The sequence below is a fragment of the Cydia splendana genome, chromosome 22 (assembly GCF_910591565.1).
Source record: "Cydia splendana chromosome 22, ilCydSple1.2, whole genome shotgun sequence".
In the NCBI taxonomy this organism is placed as follows: Eukaryota; Metazoa; Arthropoda; class Insecta; order Lepidoptera; family Tortricidae; genus Cydia; species Cydia splendana.
In genome coordinates this window covers 11,275,676-11,301,547 of record NC_085981.1, presented here as the reverse complement: position 1 = coordinate 11,301,547, position 25,872 = coordinate 11,275,676, and the positions used below count along the sequence as shown (strand labels likewise).

The 25,872-nt window shown below is 36.9% G+C and overlaps 2 protein-coding genes across 3 annotated transcripts; one reads left to right on the top strand and one right to left on the bottom strand.

Moving 5' to 3' along the window:
* Positions 1–5,965: 5,965 nt before the first annotated feature.
* LOC134801474 (facilitated trehalose transporter Tret1-like) lies at positions 5,966–20,558 on the bottom strand. 2 transcript variants are annotated; one of them, XM_063774079.1, is made up of 3 exons: positions 20,448–20,558; positions 7,912–8,047; positions 5,966–7,668 (listed from the first exon to the last, which is right to left on the bottom strand). In XM_063774079.1, exons 1-3 carry the CDS (start codon positions 20,505–20,507, stop codon positions 6,338–6,340), a joined length of 1,527 nt encoding a protein of 508 aa, XP_063630149.1. In that variant the 5' UTR covers positions 20,508–20,558; the 3' UTR covers positions 5,966–6,337. The 2 variants fall into 2 exon arrangements, with proteins under 2 accessions (XP_063630149.1, XP_063630150.1); XM_063774080.1 differs by having other exon boundaries at positions 20,327–20,470.
* Positions 20,559–23,539: 2,981 nt separating this feature from the next.
* On the top strand, positions 23,540–25,554 carry LOC134801642 (facilitated trehalose transporter Tret1-like). The gene is made up of 2 exons (XM_063774261.1): positions 23,540–23,621; positions 24,245–25,554. The coding sequence occupies exons 1-2, from the start codon at positions 23,540–23,542 to the stop codon at positions 25,531–25,533; spliced, it is 1,371 nt and encodes a 456-aa protein (XP_063630331.1). The 3' UTR covers positions 25,534–25,554.
* The last annotated feature ends 318 nt before the right edge of the window (positions 25,555–25,872 follow it).

The following is a 25,872-nucleotide window of genomic DNA, read 5'->3' as shown; positions in this document are numbered from 1 at the left end:
GTTTGACCTACATATTTAAGTAACTACATAGATTAGATCGAGGGATAAGTTCGCCTTTGTACCTTTATTTCTGTAAATATTATGTAAACCCATGTGGTGGGCAATAAAGTGATTACTACTACTACTAGATTAAGGATTAACCCTTTAAACGCCGCCTCCGCCGCCTAACGAGCGAGGCGCGTCATTTTTAACCGACTTCAATTTCATAGAAGGAGGAGGTTCTGTATTCGGTTGTGGCTATATTTTTTTTTCTATGTACGTTCACCGATTACTCCGACATCCGTGGTCCGATTTGAGTAATTCTTTTTTTGTTTGAGAGGAGCTACCTCCGAGTTGGTCCCATTTTAATTTGGTTCTGTTCTGATGATGGGATCCATGAGGAATTGAGGGAACTCCTCAATTTTTAAAGGCACATGCATGGTGTTTTGGGCGTTTTCTTAAGCAACTCGAGCATTTTCTCCCGAAAACCACCAATTTGATGAAGTAGACCTGATGATGATGATTATTTTGATGATAATGATGATGATTTATTTAAATGTAAGTATGTTCAGCGATTACTCCGCCACCTGTGATCCGATTTGAGTAATTCTTTTTTTGTTTGGAAGAAGTTACCTCAAAGGTGTTTCCGTATTATTTTTGGTTCTGGTCTGATGATGGAATCCATGAGGAATTGAGGGAACTCAATTTTTAAAGGCACGTGTTAAGTGATTTCGGGGTTTTCTAAAGTAACTCGAGCATTTGCTTCCGAAAACCACCAATTTGATGTACTGCAACTGTAGCCTTACCACGAGTTTGACATTGACATATTCGCTAACGTCTTATGCATCTAAATGTAACTTTTTATGCATCTCGCTCACACTAAGGTTAGTACGAGCGAGATGCATAGGAAGTAAGTTACACACATGCTAGCGAATATATCAATGTCAAACTCGTGGTAAGCTGGTAAGGCTACTGATCGGGGGTTAGGGTTAGGAGTTAAGGGGTCAGGGATTAAGGGGTCGGGGAATGGCGGTTGAAGGGTTGCTGGTTCAGGATCGAGGGGTTCCTGGATCAGGGGTTGATGTGCTGTGAGGTTGAGTGATCGCGGGGCTGAGGGATTGGGTCAGTGGCGGGGCGGGCGGATGGATTTAGTTGACAGGAATTATAATTTCCCAGACGGACTCGAGAAAATTCCTGATTACATATTTACTAAAGTAATAGGTACACGCATTTAGGGTTAAACATGATCTTGTTTTTCAACATGCGGCGCGCTCTTAACATTGCGTTAAAACTAAAAATGGTAAAATAAAAACTTTTTACAAAAAAAATGAAACCGACTTCAAAAAGGATGAAATAAAATATTATCCTTTTTAATATCTATGCGTTACCAACTGATATGTTTGAAGTCGGTGCCAAGCCAAGTAGTAACAATACCAGTCAAAAATAATCAGCTTTATGGCTTTAAATCCCATTAGAACTGTATAAATAACTATTATAAATGTGTAAAGAATTCTGTCTGCCTCTTTGTCGCCTTTTCATGGCTAAACAACTGAACCGCTTTAGGTGAAATTTGGCAAGAAGGTAAATTCCTTGAATTGTTTTATATTTTGAAATGTGGTCTTCTGGATAAGGGACGGGATATAACTCAGTCCCAATCCCACACTTGCGTGCTATAGACTGTTCGAGCATTAGTAAGAAATGCTCTTTAAAAAATACGACGGCAAAAAAATGCATTTACATTTACACTAATGTGCCGACAAACATGGTACGGCCTGCGCCAAGAAGGTTTGTAATAAGGCGAAAAGTGTAAACATATTTTTAACGTCGACTGTACCTACAGAAAGTACGTTCATTGTCGTCGTGTAAGGCAATCCAACGAGGTAAATCCTTATCGAATCGCACCAAAGTCATGGTATGCTTCAAAATTTGGCTTGGCACCGACTTCAAACATATCAGTTGGTAACGCATAGACATAAAAAAGGATAATATTTTATTTCATCCTTTTTGAAGTCGGTTTCATTTTTTTTGTAAAAAGTTTTTTGAATATTATCGGAACGGAATGCACGAAGGTTGGTATTGGAGGGCTGTACTCGCGCCTCGCGCGCGTCAGTTGACATCTTTGATGGTCAAAGGGTTATGACCTTTATTATATCTTAGACCAAGATATGTAAAAAAAAAACACTTATGTAAAAATTTCATGATTTTTCATTATAGGTATTAGTGAAATTCGAAGATAAGAGGGGAATGGTATTTTTTGACACGTTTTCCTTTATAAATCAATTTATTTCACTATGAAATAATAAATCATAAATTGTTTTGAAATGCACAATTTGAGCTATTTTAAACGATACTCCATTTGACCTAGTAACTAGACTTTGAAATTTTGGCCCCTCTTCATATGGACCATTTTTCATATTTAATAAAAATAACACTTTCAGTGTGTATGGGTTATCGTTGTTCATGACTCTTCCAAATTTCAAATCGATAGCTTAAGTAGTTCTCAAGATATTTAGCGATGTGACCGACAGATGGATGGATGGACAAGTGCAAAAGCCACTTTAGCCAAGTTTCTTCACTGTCTGATTAATTCAGAATACCACTTCAGTATGTTTAAACATTATTTTACGAACAGCCTTATGTTCGACAAAGTTTTAAGAGCAATGTAATTGTATTATATGTCTTATAGATCTTATCAATACGTTATAGATTACTGGCGATTGGTTTACTGACACAGAGGAACTGATAAAGATGGCTTAGGAAGTAGATAACAACGACCTTCTTAATAGGTATAAGAAAGAAAGGACGGTCCAATGCAGTCAGCCAAGAAGCAAAACAATTTTTCAGTCGGAAAAGTCATGTAATTTTAAATTTCTATGGCGTACTTAACATACCACTAGCTCGGCTACATTTAATTAATTACTTAATGTAACTTTAAACTTAATTGCACAAAATATAATTATGTATAGGTACAACAAATACTAGACACATAAGTTGGCCAGACTGATAATAAACACAATTTATTTATTTATTTTATATATTTATTTTGGATAACAAGATCCATATATAGCGATAATTATATTACATAATTAACAAGTAATGATTAAATTACACTATTATTAATAGCTAATTAATTTAAAGCATTGTCAAAAATGAAATGATGTTATATCACTACATAATAAGAATAAAATAAAATTTCGGGTACTAATTTGATTTAAAATAGTAATAATTTAAAATATTAAGATTGCAACTAAATATTAAGATAGGTACCCCAATTTATAATGTGCTTTATGAAATACTTTATTCCAAATCCCACTTTCTTTCAAAGTTTTGCTAATATTTTCGGGCCAAAGTGTTGAAGTTGAAGTTGAAGAAAGCCTCGTTAATCAGACGGTCATTGAAAAGTCAGTTAAAACTAGGGAATGCAAATCGGTTATAACCGTAACCGAAATATTCGGTTATAACCGAATATTTTGACAAAATTTCATAACCGAATATTGGAAGAAACTCGAATAACCGGTTACGGTTATTTTCGGTTATTTATTTATGTCTTAAATTGTATGTTTTTATCATCGAATGACTACAAAATCCTGCCTTTTTTGGCTGTGACAGGCGTCACACCAGGCGTGACTATAATTTTTGTCATTCGTGGACTTTAATAACTAAAATCTAAATATATAAACGTGAAAGACCTGACTGACTGACTGACTGACTTAAATCAACGCACAGCCCAAACCGCTGGGACTAGAAAGTCCAAATTTGGCAACTAGATTCTTTATAAGGTCTAGGGGTCCACTAAGAAAGGATTTTTCAAAATTCATCCCCTAAAGGAGTGAAATGGGGGTCCAAAGTTTGTATGGGGAAACAAGATTAGTTAGACTATTTTATTCCAAATTTCACAGGAGTATTCCTAAAGATAAATGAGTAAACACGTGTTTCAGGTTTTTTTTAAATTGAACCCCTAAGAGGGGGAAAAGTCCCCAATAGGGTTGATATCTCAAAATATCAATATGGGTATCGTTTTCATAGTATTTTGAGACGCCAATAACAAAAATGGCATCAAAATTAAAATTAACATAGCCGAAGTGAACAATCATCCCCCTGGTGGGGGTGCAATGGGGTTGAAATTTCAAAATATCAATATAGGTATCATTTCCATGGTTTTGTGGAACGCTAATTACAAAAATGGGATCAAAATTAAAATATAAGTAACGTAGCCGACGTGAACTATGGCCCCTGGTGGGGAATGCTAATTACGAAGATAGCATAGACGGTTGTAACATACACGCTGATTTACAGCCACTGTAAACTGTAACTGTTTCCGTGGGTTTTCGAAGTTTACCGCAACAATGAGCTATATATGAGAGTTGGTACTGTGGGTAATCCGGTGGGCCGACTAAGATTTTCAAGTGATTTGTCTAGCGGTCATTTTGACGTATATATTCGCAGTGAATTACTCGTAAGACCCACAATATCAGAGCCCCCTTCTTCACTCCTCTCTGTGGTTGCCAAGAAGATTACCACGAGAAGGAATGAGGAGATTACCACCCCATTTAGAATCAGACTCATCATTATCTCTTACCGCTACCAAAACAGTTACTAAAAAACGCCGTGCCAGGTTCACGAATACTACACGGAACAAACAACTAATGCTGCCGCAAATAAATATATGCAAAACAAATCATCAGATCACCAAGCTGCCGTAAGCAATTACCAAAAAATGAACCCTGGTGTACACAGAGAAGCAGTAGCTAGGTATCAGCATCAGCAAGCCCACCCTATAGGTACAAAAGGCTACAACTACATAAATAAAAAATATAAATTAAAAGGTGTTAGGTACAAAACGTACATTAGATTATATTAAATAAGTCGAGCTCGATTAATCGATATAATTACAATTGGTGTCTTCAAGTCAAGAGTGAATACTGTGAATAAGCTTTTACTGAAATAGTGAGCTACACCTTCGTAGGGTTGCAAATAGAAAAAAAACCAAATGTTTTTTTTTTCAAATTTATGAAAAAAAACCTGGCACCATGGTTTTTTTTCTAAATTAGGTTTTTTTTTTCAGATGAACAAAAATATGCCACAATAACGGTTTTTCGTGATTTATTTGTATATGTAACTTAAAACTAAGTAATGCGGCGACGAGAGGCGTTGGTGTTGCCAACAGTAAATTGCGATAACTACCACTACAGATTTCATTTATGTTGTTATTAATCAAAGTTGTTAAATTAAATTGGTTTAATGGTTAACATAAACTGACATAAAGTCTAAAACAAATAAATCAACCGTATAAAAGTATTAACTGCCTTGCAAATTTTGAGTTTTCATACTTTTGAAAAAAAAAACGTACTCCAGAAAAAAAACGTTTTTTTTTTCACGGTTTTTTTTCATGTTTTTTCTCAAGTCAGAAAAAAAAACCGTTTTTTACAACCCTACACCTTCGGCCTTGTCATCACTTTCCAGCAGGTGAGACTAAGGTCAGTCACTGTTCAGTCCGTAAAAAAAAAAACAAAATTAAAAAAACTCTCCTGCGCGTGCGAAGCCGCGGGCAAAAGCTAGTATACCAAATTTACTTTCCTTATTTGGGTCAAACAGATCACTGTGTTATGTCTTTCCTGTAGACATACACAAGAGTTAAGGGCTATAAAGGTTAATTTTTTTATTTAACCCTTATCCACCTGAAAAGGTCCTCCTTTTATTTAGAGAACTATGATAAAATCATTGCTTACATGCCCACAAGCTCTTAACTATTGCCCACAGGAGAGAAAAATGCACTGTTCACGAGAACACACTAGTTTTCTCTCCTGTGGGCAATAGTTAACAGCTTGTGGGCATGTAAGTAATGATTTTATCATAGTTCTTTAAATAAAAAGAGGACCTTTTCACGTGGATAAGGGTTAAATAAGAAAATTAACCTTTATAGCCCTTAACTCTCGTGTATGTCTACAGGAAAGACATAACACAGTGATCTGTTTGACCCATTTATGAAATATTTTTATTGAATATTGTATCACGTCCAAGGTCACTTTTACTGTATTTGGTATGTTTTAAAAACGAAGACTTTTACTCACATTCCCTAATACTCTAGGTACTAAAATAAAGATTTTTGTATTTTTTTAATTACTTCATTCTAAATTTACAATTTTTCGTCGAAAGTAATCGTAACCGATTATAACCGATATTCGGTTATTTTTCGGGCATAACCGTAACCGAAATCGGTTACGAAGTTTGGCCGGTTATTGCATTCCCTAGTTAAAACTACACTTAACTATTGGACATGAGTTTCCAGACATTCTATTACCAAAACAAAATACTTATAACTATCACAATAAATACTTGATGTAAAACTAAATTTATATCATATCACAGGTTGGCTGCAGCGGCGGTCAGTTTTGTACATCATCAGGGAATGCAAAGACTGTACCGACTTCACCTCCTCAGGGGACAGTGGTCTACCTCTGAACTCGTCCTCTATATCCTGAAGGGTCCTGTCCTTGGTTTCTGGAAGGAAGAACCAGGCTACCACTAAACAGTAGGTCACTATACATGCGTAAATAAGATACGCGCCATGAATACCGATTTTCAAGAAGAGAAGTGGCGCAGTCTTGATCGATAGGAACAAGTTTGCAGACAGGAACAAGACACTTATACCTCCGGCTAAACTTCTAAATTCGAGAGGGAATAATTCTCCAGCGATTATAAAAGGAAGCGGTACTGTTCCTGTAGCTATCGAGAATATATGGATGTTAATCAGGATAATGCCTATCATAGGATGGTCGAATGGCAGCATTCCGTGCTGCTTTCCGTATGAATATGCTGCGATCGACAAATACGCACACACGTTAATTGCAACAGTGGCTACTAACATCGTCCGTCGTTTCACTTTCCTAATTACAAACACAGCACACGTGTTTGAGATGATTCTGTGCACGCCCATTGTGATCACTAATAAAGGAATGTTCGATCCCTTGCCGACGACGTTCTCAAAAATATCCACAGTATATGCCGCCAGGAGATTAGCGCCTGACCACATGCCCAAAGTATAAATATGCATCATTATGAAAATAGGCTTATGGAACTCTCTTTTTCTAATCGTTATTCTAAAATACACTACATTCCTTCTTAATTTTTGGAAGAAGGTTTCTGATGAACTCACTTCGGCTTTAGATTCTCTAATAATTATGCTACTATCTATCATCCTCTGTAGTTCGTCTTCCTCGCCGTCGCCTCTGAGCCATCTGAATATCTTTCTGCTCTCATCATATCTCCCTTGATCTGCCAGCCAGCTGGGTGTCTCAGGTGAATAAATAACTATAAGTAAGTCTATGAATCCTATGATAGCGCACACGAGGGCTGTTGTTTGCCAACTGGTAAAAGAGCCCATGGCGTGTACAATCAGGACTCCTGTAGCGATTGTAACAGAGATGGATGCTAAGAAAGGTCCTCTGTTTTTGGGGCTGGTATATTCTCCGATGATGACAGGTCCGAGGGAGGCGCTCATACCCATGGAGATGCCTTGGAACAGCCTCGCGACGAGGAGGGTGTGGAGGTTGGTGGCGAAGAGTATACAGAACCAGCCGGCGAGCATGGGAGCTATAGAGACGATGTTGGCGGCTCTTCGGCCGTAGTTGGCCATCACAGTCGGACAGATGAAGTTGCCGACGACCAACGCGAATCCCAATATTGAGGCTGGAATAATAAAAACCATAAATCAGATAGGTACCATGTGGAATAATGAAAACCAAAAATCACATACCATGCGCTACGGTTTTTCACAACTGTGGTAAGTATAAAGCTCCATTTAGACGGTACAAGAACATAAGATGGTTCAAGAATTTACGTTACATTGAGGTACTTGGTCGATCGACCTTATAAAATATTGCATGCAAGTTCTTGAATCTTAGGGGGATGTCTGTAAGTCAGCGCGCCCACCTATCCAGGATCCTGACGAAGCGTCAATAGGGATGATGGAGTCTGGTCTCCTCAGCTGCGGCAACAGGATGGCAGCAAAGCCCACCGTCAGGCCGTGGCTCGCCATGTTCAAACATACTCCTAGGGTCACGAAGCACTGTAAATAAAACAATCCAAGTTAAATTAATTAATAAATTGTTTCACAAATTGACTAAGGTTCTCCCAAGATACAGGCGACGCAGTTCACGCAGCGCAGCGCAAAGCAGATTTTGTAAAGTATGGAACGTCCCTTAGTCTAGGGCATATGGGCATATAGCATACGCTTAGCCTAAAGGGGCCCACTGATTAACAGTCTGCCGGTATCGGCCTGTCAGTTAGAACAAAATTTTGACAGTTCCGAACAACTGACAGGCCGGCGATACCGTCCGGCGGACTGTTAATCAGTGGGCCCCTTAAGGCTTGTATTGTGGGTATAGGTCCCGACAAGAATATATAATATATAAATACTTAACCCTTAAACAGGCCTGACGCATTTTTTACTTTTGATTACTGATTCGGGTAGGTAATAGCTTAAAAAGAAAAGTAATTTCTTGATTTTTTTTATTACCCCTAATTCAATAAAAAAAACCCGGTGGTTTTTATATGCCCACTGCTCGTGAGCAATGGTGCTACGTGGTCCTTATATGGCCACTGCCTTGTTAGCCATACAGAGTAGTTTTAAGGACAAGTCATGTGCACATCACATTTACACTTGCGTCACAAAATGCACTAACTGCCAACACTTTCTTGGCTCGCATGGATGTCGTGGCTCGTAAGATTGACCGTTGAATAAATATTTAATTAAAAAACCAAAGGAAAATATATTACTTTTGTACTATGAGGGTTCATTCATAGTAATTAATCTTACCCTTAAATGTCATGTAAGATCCCTGCAGGGCAGAGGCCACTTATAAATCACTCGAACGTGCTTCAGACGGACAGAGGTTTCATACGAACCACAAACTTTTAGATCGAATATTTTATCAGATAACAATAACTAAGGTAAGTTATGACTTACTACACATACATTATCTAATAATCTACCATAAAAATACAAAACAAAATACTTACAGTACTTTTTTTGGGTGTGCCGAACTTATACAGCGGGAGAAACGTACAAAAACTGCCATTTTTTGTCGATTTGAACTTGACAACTAAATTTTCAAAGAAATTTGTTTTGACACCTGTCATTTTTTTACGTTCCGATGTCACCCACTTAATAGACTTTACGGCAATGACATTTTGCGGTCGTTGTATTTACTCAGCTCGCCAAAAAAAAATCATTTGCTATGTGGTACTTATAGATACACAACCTGTTTAAGGGTTAAATACATAGAAAACATCCATGACAGGTACAAATATCTGTGCTCGTCACACAAATAAATGACCATACCGGAATCTGAACCCAGGACCATCGGCTTCACAAGCAGGGTCACTAACCACTAGGCCAGACAGGTCGCCAAAAAGATATACAGCATACAAAAAAGTTAAAAGATTACAACTATTACAAGATAGTTAAAAGATATAAGTCGGTACCCACAGGGTTTTATCAATATTAATGTGCGATGTGACTTATTAAACACTGACTTATTTTGACGACCGGTCTGGTCTAGTGGGTAGTGACCCTGCCTGTGAAGCCGATGGTCCTGCGTTCGAATCCCAGTAAGGGCATTTATTTGTGTGATGACACAGATATTTGTTCCTGAGTCATGTTTGTTTTCTATGTATTTAAGTATTTATATAGGTACAGTGGAAACTGGAGTGGAACCTGGGCCAGTGGAAAACCTCTTTAAGTGGACCCAAGTTCTCGGTTCCAGTCCCTTGGCAACGAATTACCTCTATAAGTGGAATTTTGGGACCTCAATAAGCGGAATCCATTTTTTCGAAAATTTCTTATTTTTACCTCTGTAACTGGAAGCAGGCGTCTCCGAAACCTCTATGAGTGGAATAGCTCGGCGTTATAAAATTTGTATTTTTAATAAACCGTCACAAGGAGGGTAGTTTGTTTCGTTAACATTATGGTTCGCGTTTTAACTACGTATTTTGTATGAGATCACACATCGTTCACATCGATCGTCATATTCGATCACAAACGTAGACAAAAATGTGTTCGACAATATTCTCGATATTGAAAGAAATGTGGTAAAATGTGACATGTGATGTGTGAATGTGTGTGTGTGAATGTCAACAAACCAAATTAACGAATTTTTTTCATTAAAGTACAATCGGTACATTGTTTTATTTAACCATACTGGTTTCTCTTGCATAAATAAATATTAGGAGTGATTTTGTTTTTGAAATTTTGAAAATTGTATAAGTACGAGTACTGTCAATTATTTACCTACAGTATTGCTTTTTTAAAAGTCAGGATTGTAATACCTATTTTTTGTTAATACATACATATTTAATATAAGACGATTATTTAAGTCTTGATCTTTTATTTGACCATACTATACGTGACCTCTATAAGCGACATTACTAGCATCCACAACCTTTGTTAGCGAGAGCCTCTGTAAGTGAGAAAACGTTTTATTTGAACCTGGTTAAGTGGAAAACTGGATAAATGGAAAACCTGGATATGCGGAACTAAACAGCCGGTCCCTTGCGATTCCACTTATCCAGTTTCCACTGTATTATATACAGCATGTTTGGTACATCGTTTGCCAAATTGAAAAGGCAGATAGGTTGAGTCATTTGCTATCTTCCCAGGCCTGGAAATTTTTAATTTTGCGCACGTTTTTTTTTCAGCTCTATGCCAGTTTTTCGTAAATTTCAAATCTTTACTTGCGCAGTAGTAAAAAAAACCATGGCCAATTTTTTTTTCTAGGCATGAGTAGATAGCAAATGATTCAACCTATCTGCCGTTTTCATTTGGCAAACGATGTACCAAACACCCTACATCGTTGTCTGAGTACCCACAACACAAGCCTTCTTGAGCTTACTATGGGACTTAGTAAATCTGTTTAAGAATGTCCTATAATATTTATTTATTAAAAAAAAAAGAATATGAATTGAATATTCAAGGTCAAGAAATATATCATATCAGTGAAGTTATTTATCTATCAGCTATCTTTTTTGCAAATTCATCGACATTGACGGTTATTGTCGATAATCGATATCTTTACAATCATATCAAACAAACTTCTATTTGAAAACAGGATATTTCCGATTGGATTTTCGACTGTAGGTAACTAGGTATACGTTTTTATCGGCAAGATCATTGTCTGTAGTTTTTGCGACTTAAAAATACGTCGTATCTGCTCGAATTACTGGAGGCCACCCGGAGAACCTGGGGGCCTAGACAAGATGACAATTAGCGATCGTTATTTGTATCGTTTGAACACCAGAAAGAATAAAAATACAATATAAGCCTTCCCATAATATTATTAAAAAATATTCAAAATGTTGAAATATTTTGAGCGGTTCAATTGAAAGTTGGATCGCTCATACATAATTTTTGGCGCAAATTCGACAGAACTTATGACGTCACTCGGTGACCTCGGTGTGGACGCAACTGATTTGCTACTTAGCGGCGAGTCAGGTCATAATACCATCTCTTCACTCCTGGTTGGTCTTAACAATTTGTTTAAACGAGTGACGTCACGTGGCGTTTTGACTAATGGCGTTGCGTTTCGCTCACTAGCTTTTCACGGGCAATATTTTGTACTTTTTATTTATTATTTTAAGCAATTAAATGATATTTGAATAACAGAAATGCAGTCTTAACATGATATAACCGCAACAAACATCCGAAAAAAAAAAATATTCCGTTCATATATAAACTTCATGCATGAGGCTAATTGTGCATCAACAAACGCCAAACGAAAAGAATAAATGTATCGGGATGACAGATGCTACGAGAAGTCACTCTCTCCTCTCATCTACTCAAAGGATAACTGGAAGAGATCCCTCAAAGGAATAAGTTCGCCTTTGTACTTCTAACTAATTGTATGTTATTTTTATTATGTATTTTTGTACAATAAAGAGTTTACTACTACTACTAAATGTGACGTGGCTGTTTCCAGGGGTTTTCTATCAACGATTGTCATCTAGGCCCCCAAATTAAATATAACGACGAAGTTCTCAAGTGGATTGATGAAAGTTTTGCCTCTCTATCGCACTTGCATATGAAAATGATATATAACTAGGCCTAGTTGCTATTAAGAGCAGGAAGAAATATAGCATAGATTGCACCTGGGGAGCCGACTATTTCCCCCCCTTTTTTGGGGGGTAGGCACGGTACGATCTCGTGTCTACCGGCTCAAATCAGCTTTGTTTGACCTTAGAAACAATTGTGCCAAGCGGCATCGCCTGAGACAAAAGTGCATACTCACTGCACATACTTAGCCTACGAATACAATTTCAAAAAATTATATATTTTGAAAGGTTTTATTTCGGAAACTACTAGATGTACAGAGTTAATTCTAGTCTCGTATTGTAGCAAATTTAGTCCACTTTAAAAACGCCCTGAGAAGGCACTATCAAAAACTAGTCCTTTAGGGTTACAATCGCCCAAATCTAAATGAAAACCGAAATTTTCGCAGGTTATTCGATATTTGACAAATTTGCGTTCGGCGCTCGAAGTCACAAACATGTATTATTAATTGGGCCAACATCATAAATAAGTCTACAAAAAATCAGAACTACCGGATTTGACGCAAAAGAGCCAGGTTACAAAATTCGACAAAGTTACTGGATTAATTAGTATCATGATACGAAAGATCAAAGATTAAGCGCGAACCGCCATTTCTGATAACCTACAGGGATGACGCAACACCATGACACGTGCTTATAAATGTGATGGGATATCACACATTAGAATAATTTGATCACATTCAATTATCACATGTCCATCACCACCTATTGACGATTTTAATTGACGACAGGTAATCTTTGAACTCCCACCCCAAAGGTTTTTAATGCATTTATTAAGGTTACATGTCCGTATTTGGGTCTCAGACTTACATATATGACTATAATATAATAAATATACACAGTCATATTATATGGCTGTGACAGACGGACAGACAGGCGCACGAGTGATCCTATAAACACTTCGAGCAACACCGGCTTCCGACACATCGGAAGGGAGGGGCCCAAGCGATACCTCACCGTACAAATCTTTCTGCCATTTTTCGCGGGGGGAAAGGTGCACACAGTCGCACTTCTCACACACTTACATACAAAATCCAATCTGTAATGACGACACAAATACATAGAAAATGACACACGTCAAAGACACATCTTGCAAACCTCGATCTCTTTTTGTGTACGGACGAGTGACAAGTGTCACAACACGCACACTAACACATTTTCGTTGAAGTATGTTATTGTATTCTGAGAGATGAGAAGTCGGATTTGTCGCTCGACCGATCCGCAATTTGTACTGAGCGAGCAAAATCGATAAATCCAACAATTACACCAGACTAAAATATAATAATTGTGTTTGAATGTAATTAAACGTATGATATGTAAAAAAAAATATTACATGTGAAATGTAACACTTTCTTTTTGTAAATTTGATGTCCCCGACCTCTTTTTATAACAAAAAACCGAGCAAACAGGCATTTTTGTGCAGCAGTGTTCACGCGCGCGTCTGGACTCGGTCTAGTGAAAAATCCAAGTGCAACTAGTTTTATTACCCGCGCTAGATTAGATTGACGCGCTAATCTTGTACTTCGACAGAGGGGAAATAGTGCGAATGCCGCCTCCCTTCCGTGTTGCTCGAAGTATAAAGAGGTTAAGGGTTCCGTTTTTAAGTACGGAACCCTAACCTACCTTAACAAAGATATTTAAGTACGTTTTACGTACTACGTACCACGTACAGTAGTTGTGAGAGTTTGAACAGTACCATTTTCTATATATATCTCAACTAACTAAACTAGCATACGAGTATGCTAGCGGCTAAGTAGGTATATAGCAGTTCATAATTAAGAAATAACATTAAAAAAAATTGGACTACACCATAACCAATCTTATTTATGATGCAAAGGCAAGTAGGTAAGCCTATAAGAATATTTTTTTGTTGGACTCTAGATAATTAATATTGTCAGGAGGTTTTATCACGGCATAGTTTACAATCTCATATGCATTCAGTTTTACTTCACTGCTTACAATGGACTACTATTCAATTGATTAAATATTTATTGTCATAGATTAGATTAGATTAGATTATCTATTTCATCAAAGATGATTACAAAATAAAGGGTATAGCCGGGTAAGCATGGCCAAACTGCCCTTAGCGAAAAAATGAATTTCCTTTTACTGGATTATTAACCTATATATATGTAGTGCTTTCACAAAAAATTAAGCCTCAAATGCTTCAGGTTTTTAAAAAAAATGTAAAAAAAGAAAAAACATTTTTATTTTATTACAGCCAAAGTACTAATCCGATTTCTTTGTAATTTGAGTATGTTGTAGATACAATTAAGGTCGCTTTTTGAAAAAAAAAATATTGAATTATCTCTTAAAAAAATAGTAAAAAATTGAGTTGAAAATTTACAGAAAAATAAAAAAATACGTGCGAAATTGCGACAGTTATCAAATTTACATATTTCATGTAAAATTTAATAATGTTTAACGTATATTTTTTTCAAAAATTAAAATCGGGATTAACAGTATGAATAACTCGAATTTGTAACACCCCCTAATACTTTCTCTTCATACAAAATAACTTGTACGTTATTACAATAGAAAGTTACTAGTATACTTGGTCAAGCAGATCTTGTCAGTAGAAAAAGGCGGCAAATTTGAAAAATGTAGGCGCGAAGGGATATCTTCTCATAGAAAATTTGAATTTCGCGCCTTTTTCTACTGACAAGATTTGCTTGACCGTCTATATATTCCCAACGCAATTTGAATTTAGAACGCGACTTATTTTACTGAGTGAGGACCTTAAACTCCATGGCTGTATGCGGCTAGGGCGTACGACATTCAGAGAATTAATGAGTTAATGACTATCCAATCAGATAGTGATGATGATTGAGGACTAATTTTATTTAAAGATTGTATTATTAAAAGTTATAATTTTAATTTCATCATCATCATCATCTCAGCCCAGCAATTTTAATTTATACAGTGTGTATTATTTAATTCAGAAACAAGTTCTTGATCTTGTAATAGGTATTGCGGGACCTACATACCTATTAGAAGTTAGTGTCTTCAAACTCTTCAAAGTGCTCTGACTTTATAGGACACAATTATATCTGAACGCGAGAGATATGCGTAAATATTATTTTGTTAAATGAACTAAAATTACGCCGGCTGTAATATTGCTACAATTTTAATCGCTGATACAACTATAATACGTAATACTTAATACGAATATATGTATGTAGGTATGGGATATTAAAAAATGCGTACGCCGTAGCCATATATAGCCATGAAAACATATACAGGGTGTCCCAAACTTATGGGACATGAAGGGGAAGTACCTTAAATATCGTAGATAGTGTATTTTGCATAAAGAAGACTTTATGTTATTTTATAAAGTTAGTAATTCTGCAGCATAGATTTTCTAAAAATTACTTGCTTCGTCTGGGAATCGAACCGACTTAAATGTCAAAAAAATAACACCCTACTTTTATGATGCCAATCGAAAGAATAGCTAAAAAATAATAACTCTGCTTAAGTAACATTGTATTTTAAAAGAAAGGAACAACGTGAAATTAATCATTTTAATCAAATTAAAAACATACATTAAACTGCCGTAGTCAATTAAGTGGGTATTTTTTTGTAAATTAATTAATTAAATGCTCAAAATGTGATCCCTCTTGTCTTGTCTTACGAAATTTTAATTTTGGAAAAAAATATATGTTAAACATTATTAAATTCTACATGAAATATGTAAATTTGATAACTGTCACAATCTCGCACGTATTTTTTTTATTTTTCTGAAAATTTTTTACTATTTTTTCAAGAGATAATTGAATATAATTTTTTTCCGAAAGCGACCTTAATTGTATATACAACATACCCAAATTACAAAGAATTCGGGTTAGTACTTTGGCTGTAATAAAATAAAAATGTTTTTTCTTTTTTTGCATTTTTTTTTTAAACCCGAAGCATTTGAGGCTAAATTTTTGGTGAGAGCACTACATATATATATAGGTTAATAATCCAGTAAAAGGAAATTATTTTTTTCGCTAAGGGCAGTTTGGCCATGCTTAGGTACCCAGCTATCTATACCCTTTGCATTGGTGTCAAAAATACTTATAAAAATTTCTATCATGAACATCAGAATCAAAATGGAAAAATAATCATAATAATGAATGTTAAGAGCCCATCAACGTGCACACTAGCGCCACTGCTAAGTAATCGTGATTATTTAAATTTAACTAAAGATATTTAAAAAAGGGGGCCACTACGTACTGTATTTTGCATTTAAGTACCTTTTGAATACATCAAACTAGTTTTTATGTTGCTGGATTCGTCGATCTATGAACTCAAAACAAAAACGGTTAACTTTGGAACTTTGGACGCATAGATTGACGAATCCACCAACATAAAAACTAGTTTGATGTATTCAAAAGGTACTTAAATACAAAATACAGTAAGTAGCGGCCCCCTTTTTAAATACCTATCGTTAAATTTAAATAATCACGATTATTTAGCAGTGGCGCTAGTGTGCACGTTGATGGGCTTTTAACAAATAATGAAATGAAATTGTAGCTCTAATAAATATTGCTCGTAAAGCTAACTGAGTGGCGTCTTTGAATAAGAATATGTATAAAATACTTTTATTAGGCTTTATTCATTATAGGTACTTTTGTGGGTTTTGTGCACAAAAAAGCGGCCGAGCTAGTCCAATTTTACGTTTTCGGGCAGTCGTATAAAAATAAGTATAGGTGACAGATTTCATACGCAATACGCATAATGCTAAAATAGAAACGTAGTGAAATGTCACAGTGGTGAGTGATGAGCTGACGCACGAGGCTCCATTAAGGGCTCACTGATTAACAGTCCGCCGGACGGTATCGGCCTGTCAGTTGTTCGGAACTGTCAAAATTTTGTTCTAACTGACAGGCCGATACCGTCCGGCGGACTGTTAATCAGTGGGCCCCTAACTCCCAAACGAAAGGTGACAATCATGTGACAATGACAACCGTGAGGTCTCAAAGAGGAAAAATGTTCGGCTATCATGACATTATCCGCCAGTGTAAAATGCGTCGCCAGTTCAAGCAAGCTCGTGTTTTTTTCTGGGTTATAATAACTTTTTCACCACACCAGCTCGGAAAGGCTTACTTTGCACTTCAAAAACTGATAGCAAAGTTGCATTTTATTCACATGTGAGGCAAAGTAATCAAATGCAAATTTTGAGTTGTTTTCTTATGTCAGAATTGACTTTTAAATGATGATTTTGGATGATAAATATTTAATAACATTCATTTGTTTTTGTTTGATTTTACATTTAATATTTGGGTTGGTGTGGTGAAAAAATTTGTGTTTCACTCGGGGGCAAATTTTGTTTAACCCTCGTGCTTTGAAACCCTCAAAGCACAAGGCAAAGTAATCTGGATTTGATTAAAAATGTTAAGAGCCAACGGGAGTGGTCATTTCTCCATACAAACGTACTCCTCGTTTTTCTCCGTGGTTTTTGAAGCTAGAGCAATGTTTTTTTCAACACAGATTAATATTGTCAATATCTGTGTCGGACCGTTTTGCTTTTTTTTATATTTTTGTTTTTTAAGGCGCTAGAGCCCTTCAAAAATGGCCAAAATGGCCTAATTGACTATGCCGCAATGAGAGGCGTGGCATTCAAAACTGATATCAATTAGCCAAAAAAGCAAAACGGTCCGACACAGATAATTTCATAATCATTTAGATTTCCAAATTTGGTTACGATTGGTTAAGTTTTAGAGGAGGAAACAGAGGAGTACGAAACCTCGATTTTTGAGATTTTTACGCAGGATTTTTCGCCTTGTCCTGATCGCACTACTTTTAGGTGCCGCTTCCGTTAGCGAGACGGGTATATTTACCTAAAATATTTAAAACTCAGCTCCTGTTTCGTCTTAAAATTTTCAACGCGCGTGAAAGTGTTGTTTAACTTGGTAGCAAAGTTTGTTTAACCCTCATGCCTTAAAATCTTCGCAACGCTCCAGATTCTACTTTTGGAACTACTCGCTCGTGGTTCGATTTGGATGTTTTTGCTTGCTCGGATATCAATAATATTAGCACGAGGAGTCAAACAACAACTTTGCCCCTTAATAACTATTTTGACACTAGACGTACAAATTTTTGGATCTGTCGCAGTAAAGATCACTTCTGGATGAGATTGGCTCTGGGCCGGGATAAGTCTGAGAGCCTATGCTCAGCAGTGGGCGATACGATGATGATGATGAACGATTAAAGGAATCTATCCGGCATCAAGGATGATTAATTGTAGATAATTTTTGCCTCCCACTACTTTGTAACCATGCGATATTCAATTACGTCTCAATAAGTATACAACAAATACCAGGGACCTACCATACCTATTGACTTTTGACTAGGGTTTCTGCTCGAGAATTCTCGAGGCGGGAAATCTCGAGAAATTTGTCCTTGGTCGAGACGGGAAAAAAAAACTCAATGCCTCGAGAACTCGAGAAATAAATCTCATGTAATAAGTAAAAAAAACCGGGCAAGTGCGAGTCGGACTCGCGCACGAAGGGTTCCGTACCATAATGCAAAAAAAAAAACGAAAAAAAAGCAAAAAAAAAACGGTCACCCATCCAAGTACTGACCACTCCCGACGTTGCTTAACTTTGGTCAAAAATCACGTTTGTTGTATGGGAGCCCCATTTAAATCTTTATTTTATTCTGTTTTTAGTATTTGTTGTTATAGCGGCAACAGAAATACATCATCTGTGAAAATTTCAACTGTCTAGCTATCACGGTTCGTGAGATACAGCCTGGTGACAGACGGACGGACGGACGGACGGACGGACGGACGGACGGACGGACGTTTTACCCTTTGGGTACGGAACCCTAAAAACACGCGTATAACACGTGATGTGTCTATAGTGTATTTCTTTAGGTAGTAAAATAAATGTAAACAATGTTTTTTTAACATTTTCAAGTACTTACCTAAAACATTTATTAGTTAACCAAACATATGAAAAACTGCCTTGATCCGTCCTCTAGAGTTAGACCAAGAAAAGACTCTCAGACGTCAATTCTCTATGGAATTATGACGTATAAATAACACTTGCACTGCGCGGGCTATCAAAATCGCTGCAGACTTTTCTTGGTTTAACTCTATCATCCTGGCATCAACCGATTTTCATGTTTTGAACTACTAACCTCAAATTTCTCAAGAAATCGTCTCGTTTTAGGGTATTTAATAGGGCCATGTAGTAGCAAATATTACAAAACTAAATTACTATTGATTAATCAAATTATCGCGATATATTCCTAAGCAAAATAGCAGAATTTTAGCTGCTTCATTGTTACGTTGAGTAATTATTAATATTACGTAGGTAGTAAAACTTCTGTAAGGTTTTCACATCGAGTTAAATTGACTTGAATGCTGACTTGAATATTCTTGCTTAAAAAATACTATAATAATTGTGGTTTGATTACATTTTGTAAAATACCTAAAGAAATACACTACACCATATCACATCGCTGGCGCGTACGCTTGCTATATTGTCTTTATTGTTCGTTGTTGAATTATTGATTATTAAGTGCAATTTATAGTACTTAACTAAAATTTTACCATTTGTTTGATTATTGATCTCACCTACGACTCCTATGAGTCTGATTTGTAAAAAAGCAAAAAAAAGTTAAATAACATGGTGTTTGTTGAAACTTTCAAAATTTCTCGAGATACTCGAGAATCTCGAGAAATCTTGGTCGAGAATTCCCGTGCCTCGAGAAATAAAAAAGGCCGAGAAACCAGAAACCCTACTTTTGACGACCGGTCTGGCCTAGTGGGTAGTGACCCTGCCTATGACGCCGATGGTCCTGGGTTCGAATCCCGGTAAGGGCATTTATTTGTGTGATGAACACAGATATTTGTTCCTAAGTCATGGATGTTTTCTATGTATTTAAATATTTGTATATTATATTTAACGTTGTCTGAGTAGCCACAACACAAGCCTTCTTGAGCTAACCGTGGGACTTAGTCAATTTGTGTAAGAATGTCCTTATAATATTTATTTATTCTTTTATTTATTCAAAACAATATGGTTTTTTTTTTCAAAATAAAATATAAGACAGCATAAATGTATTTATGTAGACACATACATTCTGAGATATTATGTATATTTATATTATTGATAATTCAATATTATTTATTTATCAAGTTTATACACTGTGTTTTGAGTTTTTACATTCAAAGAGCACTAATATAACAGAGAAGAGAGAGTTAATGTATTTATGTGCCAAAAGAGAATAAACAGTAAGTCCAAAGTCAAACCTGCTTCTTAAAAGGCGTTATCCATCCAGTTTCCTTCTCCATCTTCACATATGCACACACAACACTTTCTAAACCCAATATCAGCTGCTACATTATATCTTAGAACTTATCAATATCTCACCCAGATAAAGGAGTCAAGTGTTTCTCTATTTGTGAGTGGATACCACCGTCGAACACCCATGACTGGACATATGCCAATACAAATCCGTAGCTGGCTTCTGTATGAGTATTTATTTTTACTCACAAACAAAATAAAACTAACCTACATAAAGCATAGAACATAATTTTAACTAGCACATCCAAGCAATGCCAATGTCGTATTGAATTCTCGCTATAAAAATAAATGTAGTAAGACTCAGTTTCAAGTAACTGGACAGCAAAACGGTTTATGTTAATTTTACGTAATTTGCGGAGAGTTTATATAAATAACATAAATACTTAATGAAGCTATACTTTATCGTAATTTCAAAAGATGTATTAGGAATAGGTTAGAATATATTATCTGTGTAGTAGTGTGTAGGTAGGGGAGACCGAGGTGAGTTGTGACAGAGGAGAGTTGTGACATTGTCGATTTTTTGGAATCTAATAACTGTTAGTGAGCTCGCAACAGTGTGCGTTTGTTAGCTCGCAACTTGAACTAACAAACGCGCGCTATTGCGACCTAGTTTTTAGTTAATAGATTCCAAAAAATTGTCAATGTCACAACTCTCCTCTGTCACAACTCACCTCGGTCTCCCCTACAATTAGACCAAGATCAGACAAAATCGCGGAGTGTGTTATAATTATATATATTTATATACATAATTAATACCAGATACATACGTATGATACGTATAGTTATGCAATTTGATTATAAATATTTAACTAGAAAACCAATGTAATTTTTTTATCCATTACGAGTTATAGAAATTCCGAAAATCGATAAGTGACCGAGCGAGCGCGAAGGGCGAGAAAACTCTCCGTTTCAACTTGGCATACCTAAATAATTTCGTATGTCCAAACTGTTCTTCTCTTTTTTTAGACCGCATTTGTCAGACATTTCTCGTGAAATTTCGATATTTTTTAGGGTTCCGTACCCAAAGTGTTAAAACGAGACCCTATTACTAAGACTCCACTGCCCGTCTGTCTGTCACCAGGCTGTATCTCATGCACCGTGATAGCTAGACAGTTGAAATTTTCACAGATGATGTATTTCTGTTGCCGCCAAACAACAAAAAGTACGGAAACCTCGGTGGACGAGTCCGACTCGCACTTGTCCGGTTTTTTTGTGGTACCTGCTCCAAAGTGCAAAGTAGGCCAATCGATATTTTTATTTTTCCAAATGTGTAATATGAACTTGCAGTTTTGTCTATGGTACTAGCACACATGGACGCAAAATTTCACCCTATTCACACTTACAAAAGTAAGAAATTTTGAAAGTAGGCAAGCTTAAGAACCGGGTCTTATTTACTATTACAAAAGTAATTATTACATTTTTTAGACCCACGGTTCAAAAGTCAGAGGGGGGGGGGCACATATGTTGTCATTGACCACCATTGAGTTAAAGTAAAAAAGAATAAAAAAAAAACGTTTGTACGGGGTACCCTAAAACATTTTTTTTTTCGTAGTTTTTAGGGTTCCGTACCCAAAGGGTAAAACGGGACCCTATTACTAAGACTCCGCTGTCCGTTCGTCTGTCCGTCCGTCCGTCTGTCACCAGGTTGTATCTCACGAACCGTGATAGCTAGACAGTTGAAATTTCTGTTGCCGCTATAACAACAAATACTAAAAACAGAATAAAATAAAGATTTAATTGGGGCTCCCAAACAACAAACGTGATTTTTGACCGAAGTTAAGCAACGTTGGGCGTGGTCAGTACTTGGATGGGTGACCGTTTTTTTTTGCCGTTTTTTGCATTATGGTACGGAACCCTTCGTGCGCGAATCCGACTCGCACTTGCCCGGTTTTTATTTTACCTTTCTATCGCCATGCATGTCTTATGTATCCATGCCAAATTGCAGGTTTCTAGCACTAACGATCACGGAGCAGAGCAGCGGACGGACGGACAGACGGACGGCGTAACTATAAGGGTTCCTAGTTGACTACGGAACCCTGAAAAGATATATAGTTGGTCAAGCAGATCATGTCAGTACAAAAAGGCGGCAAATTTGAAAAATTTAGGCGCTAAGGGATATCGTCTCATAGAAAATTTGAATTTCGCGCCGTTTTCTACTGACAAGATTTGCTTGACCGTCTATACGTAAGTAGGTATGTATATTATTATTTCATGTAATAATAAAATGATTAGTAAGCCTAAAAAATATATCTTAGCAAATCAAAAGATGTTTGTAATATGACAATCTATCGGTAGGCGTTCATAATTTAACAATAACTAGCGACCCGCTCCGGCTTCGCACGGGTTAACAAATTATACACCTAAACCTTCCTCAAGAATCACTCTATCGATAGGTGCAAACCGCATGAAAATCCGTTCAGTAGTTTTTGAGTTTATCGCAAACATACAAACAAACACACAGACAGAAGCGGCGGGGGACTTTGTTTTATAATGTAGTGATACTTACTTATACAATGATATTGTATAACTACATATAGAGTATAAACTCATACATAAGGAGCACAACAAATACTTCCATATTTATTTCTACAAGTATCTATTAAATTACAAATTTACAATGAAGTAATTAAAAAATTACAAAAATCTTTATTTTAGTACCTACAGTATTAGGGAATGTGAGTAAAAGTCTTCGTTTTTTAATAAAACACACCAAATACAGTAAAACTAAAATATGACCTTGGACGTGATACAATATTCAATAAAAATATTTCATAAATAAGGGAAGTAAATTTGGTATATTATTGTTATTAAAGTACACGAATGACAAAAATTATAGTCACAGCCAAAAAAGGCAGGATTTTGTGGTCATTAGATGATAAAAACATACAATTTAAGTCATAAATGAATAACTGAAAATAACCGTAACCGATTATTCGAGTTTCCAATATTCGGTTATAAAATTTTGTCAAAATAATCGGTTATAACCGATTTGCATTCCCTATGTGGAAAGTTTCGCAGTTTTGGAAAGTTCTCGTGAGTGCATTGCTAGTCTTGACCTCCAACACAAGAGCACGCCATTTTGCGGTATCACGCCAGCTTTCGCCGACGCCGATCTCATGGAGATCTGCTTCCACTCTATCTGCCGAACGATATTTAGGATGACCAACAGGACGGCGTCCAGTCAACAACAGAAGTTGTGTAAAGAAACAACATTCAATTTTTTAAGTAGCGTAAAACGGGGTGAGTATTGAGTAGGTTTCGCGGGGAGAGGTGGGTTATTAATGGGGAGAGAAGGTTTGAGAGGGGGGTGAGAAGGGATTTTAAGGCTACTGCTACAAACATAATGTATTCCAATTTAAAATGGAGCTATAGTAATACGCATAATAAAAAAAATCGATCCAACAATCTTCCAAAATCAGCTTTGTATGAAAACCCCTCTCACCCCAAATACGAGGCACTACGGGGTGAGGTGGGTTTTCCTCTTTATGGTCAAAGTTATGAAATGGAACTACCCAAAATAAAACAAAAACTAAAATACAAACGTCCGGAACACTTGTTATATACACCATTCAGTTTTCATATGTAAAAATAAAATGTTATCGAGGTTTGAATTTCAGTTTTGACCCTACTCACCCCATTTTACGGTACCTACAAGTGTAAATCGGCAAGAAAATTGATACGCGCTTGACCAATAAATAGCGTTTCAAAAATGTTCCATTAAAAAAGTATATTTTCCGAAATGGTTGGTTTATGGAAAGTTTTAGCGCAATTTTGGAGACATTCCAAAAGCATGTAAGTAAAATATTATTGTAAATGATTCAAAGAAACATACCTGACTTCTAACATCAATTTTGTTATTCCAGCTTCTGTGGTTGGCCTGGCGTGCTTCCCCGGTTACCTGATCTCCGCTTTCTTCATGGAGCTGTGGGGCCGGAAGACCTCACATGCTATGGTCATTCTACCAGGCACGTTGGCCTGGCTCCTCATCTACTTCGCCACGGACGTGACCACACTCATGGCTGGCAGGATACTCGCAGGCTTCACAGCTGGAGCCAGCACCACTTTAGGAGCCGTCATCATAGGGGAGTATACCAGCCCGCAGCTCCGGGGCATGTTCCTAAACCTCAAGACTGCGGCCGTCTGCATCGGCAATACTCTTGTTCACATTGTGGGCCATTTCTATACTTGGAGAACTGTTGCAATTTGCGGACTAGTGCCCCATGTCCTTTCTTTTGGAATTATCTGCACCTGGCCGGAAAGTCCAACGTGGCTGGCTGCTAAATTTAAGTTTGAGCAGAGTGAGAAAGCGTGGTTGTGGCTGCGAGGTGACGACCAAAACTCTAGAAACGAGTACGGTAGTATGGCCAAAGTTCAAAAGCAGAGGATTTCTGAAATACGAGAGAAATCCAGCGTCCAAAGACACGTGGTAATCTTTTTGCAGAAGTTCACTCGAAAGGACTTTCTGAAACCTCTGCTCATAATACTTTTTGCTGCTATTTTGCTAGAGACGTGCGGAAGGCACATTTTCCCTGCTTACGCCTTGCAGATCATCGAAGAAATCTCTGGACATAAGTCCAGAACCTTCTACTACATGATAATCATAGATCTGATAACGACATTCAGCTCCATGTTTTCGTCGGCGCTGGTTCGCATGCTAAAGAGACGTACCTTGCTGTTCGTCACTGGTGGAGCATCTATAGCCGTCTTGATGGCCATCTGTACCTACCTTTATCTCAGTGCTATAGATGTGATATCGAAAGACAGAGCTTGGCTGCCTGTGTCCATGTTAATGCTGTACTTTTTATTAGCAAACTTGGGGTGTACTCCTATACCTCTAGCGTTACTTGGAGAGGTGTTCCCGGTAGCTCATAGAGGAGCAGGATCTGCAATGTCAGGATTGACGCTGTCTATCTGTCTAATGGTGGCTTTGAAGGTCACTCCCGTGATGCTAGAAAGTGTAAAAGTGTACGGAACGTTTGCTATCTTCGGCGTAGCCATGGGACTCTCTCTAGTAGTATTTTACTTCATCCTTCCCGAAACTAAGGATAGAAGTTTGCAGGAGATTGAAGACTACTTTAACCACGGACGGTTCCTCAGTGAGAAAAAAGGTCGCGGTGATGATGAAGAAAATACTACCATGCTTAAGATCTGATTGATTGCGATTTACGAGTATAAGACATTGCTAATGATATTAATGATTTTAAGGAAATAATATCTAGCTTATTAGGTAGGTACTTTAATAATTTAAAAATTCCAACGTTCCTGTTAATAAATTTATTGTTTTCTATAATTTCTTTTGTCGTTGTGGTTGTCCAATGTCATCTTATCGACACGATAAGGGCGACCCATGCCTCAACCATTTTTTTCACTATTGATTTTAAATCCAACTAGCCATTATTTGTATGGTGGGTTTGTTAAGAGGATAAAGTTGAATTTTACAAGCCCTGTTTTAACTTCTAGCGGTACCGTAAAATGGGGTGAGTAGGCGCAA

Bases quoted from the DNA above. Each gene is read 5' to 3' on its own strand.
- LOC134801474 (XM_063774079.1), bottom strand. From the start codon at position 20,507: ATGGGTGTTCGACGGTGGTATCCACTCACAAATAGAGAAACACTTGAC. The intron at 8,048-20,447 runs GTGAGATATTGA...TTTTATTTACAG, and splicing joins CACTTGACTCCTTTATCTGG to TGCTTCGTGACCCTAGGAGT. The intron at 7,669-7,911 runs GTGGGCGCGCTG...TTATTATTCCAG, and splicing joins TTCGTCAGGATCCTGGATAG to CCTCAATATTGGGATTCGCG.
- LOC134801642 (XM_063774261.1), top strand. From the start codon at position 23,540: ATGACCAACAGGACGGCGTCCAGTCAACAACAGAAGTTGTGTAAAGAA. The intron at 23,622-24,244 runs GTGAGTATTGAG...TTGTTATTCCAG, and splicing joins TTTAAGTAGCGTAAAACGGG to CTTCTGTGGTTGGCCTGGCG.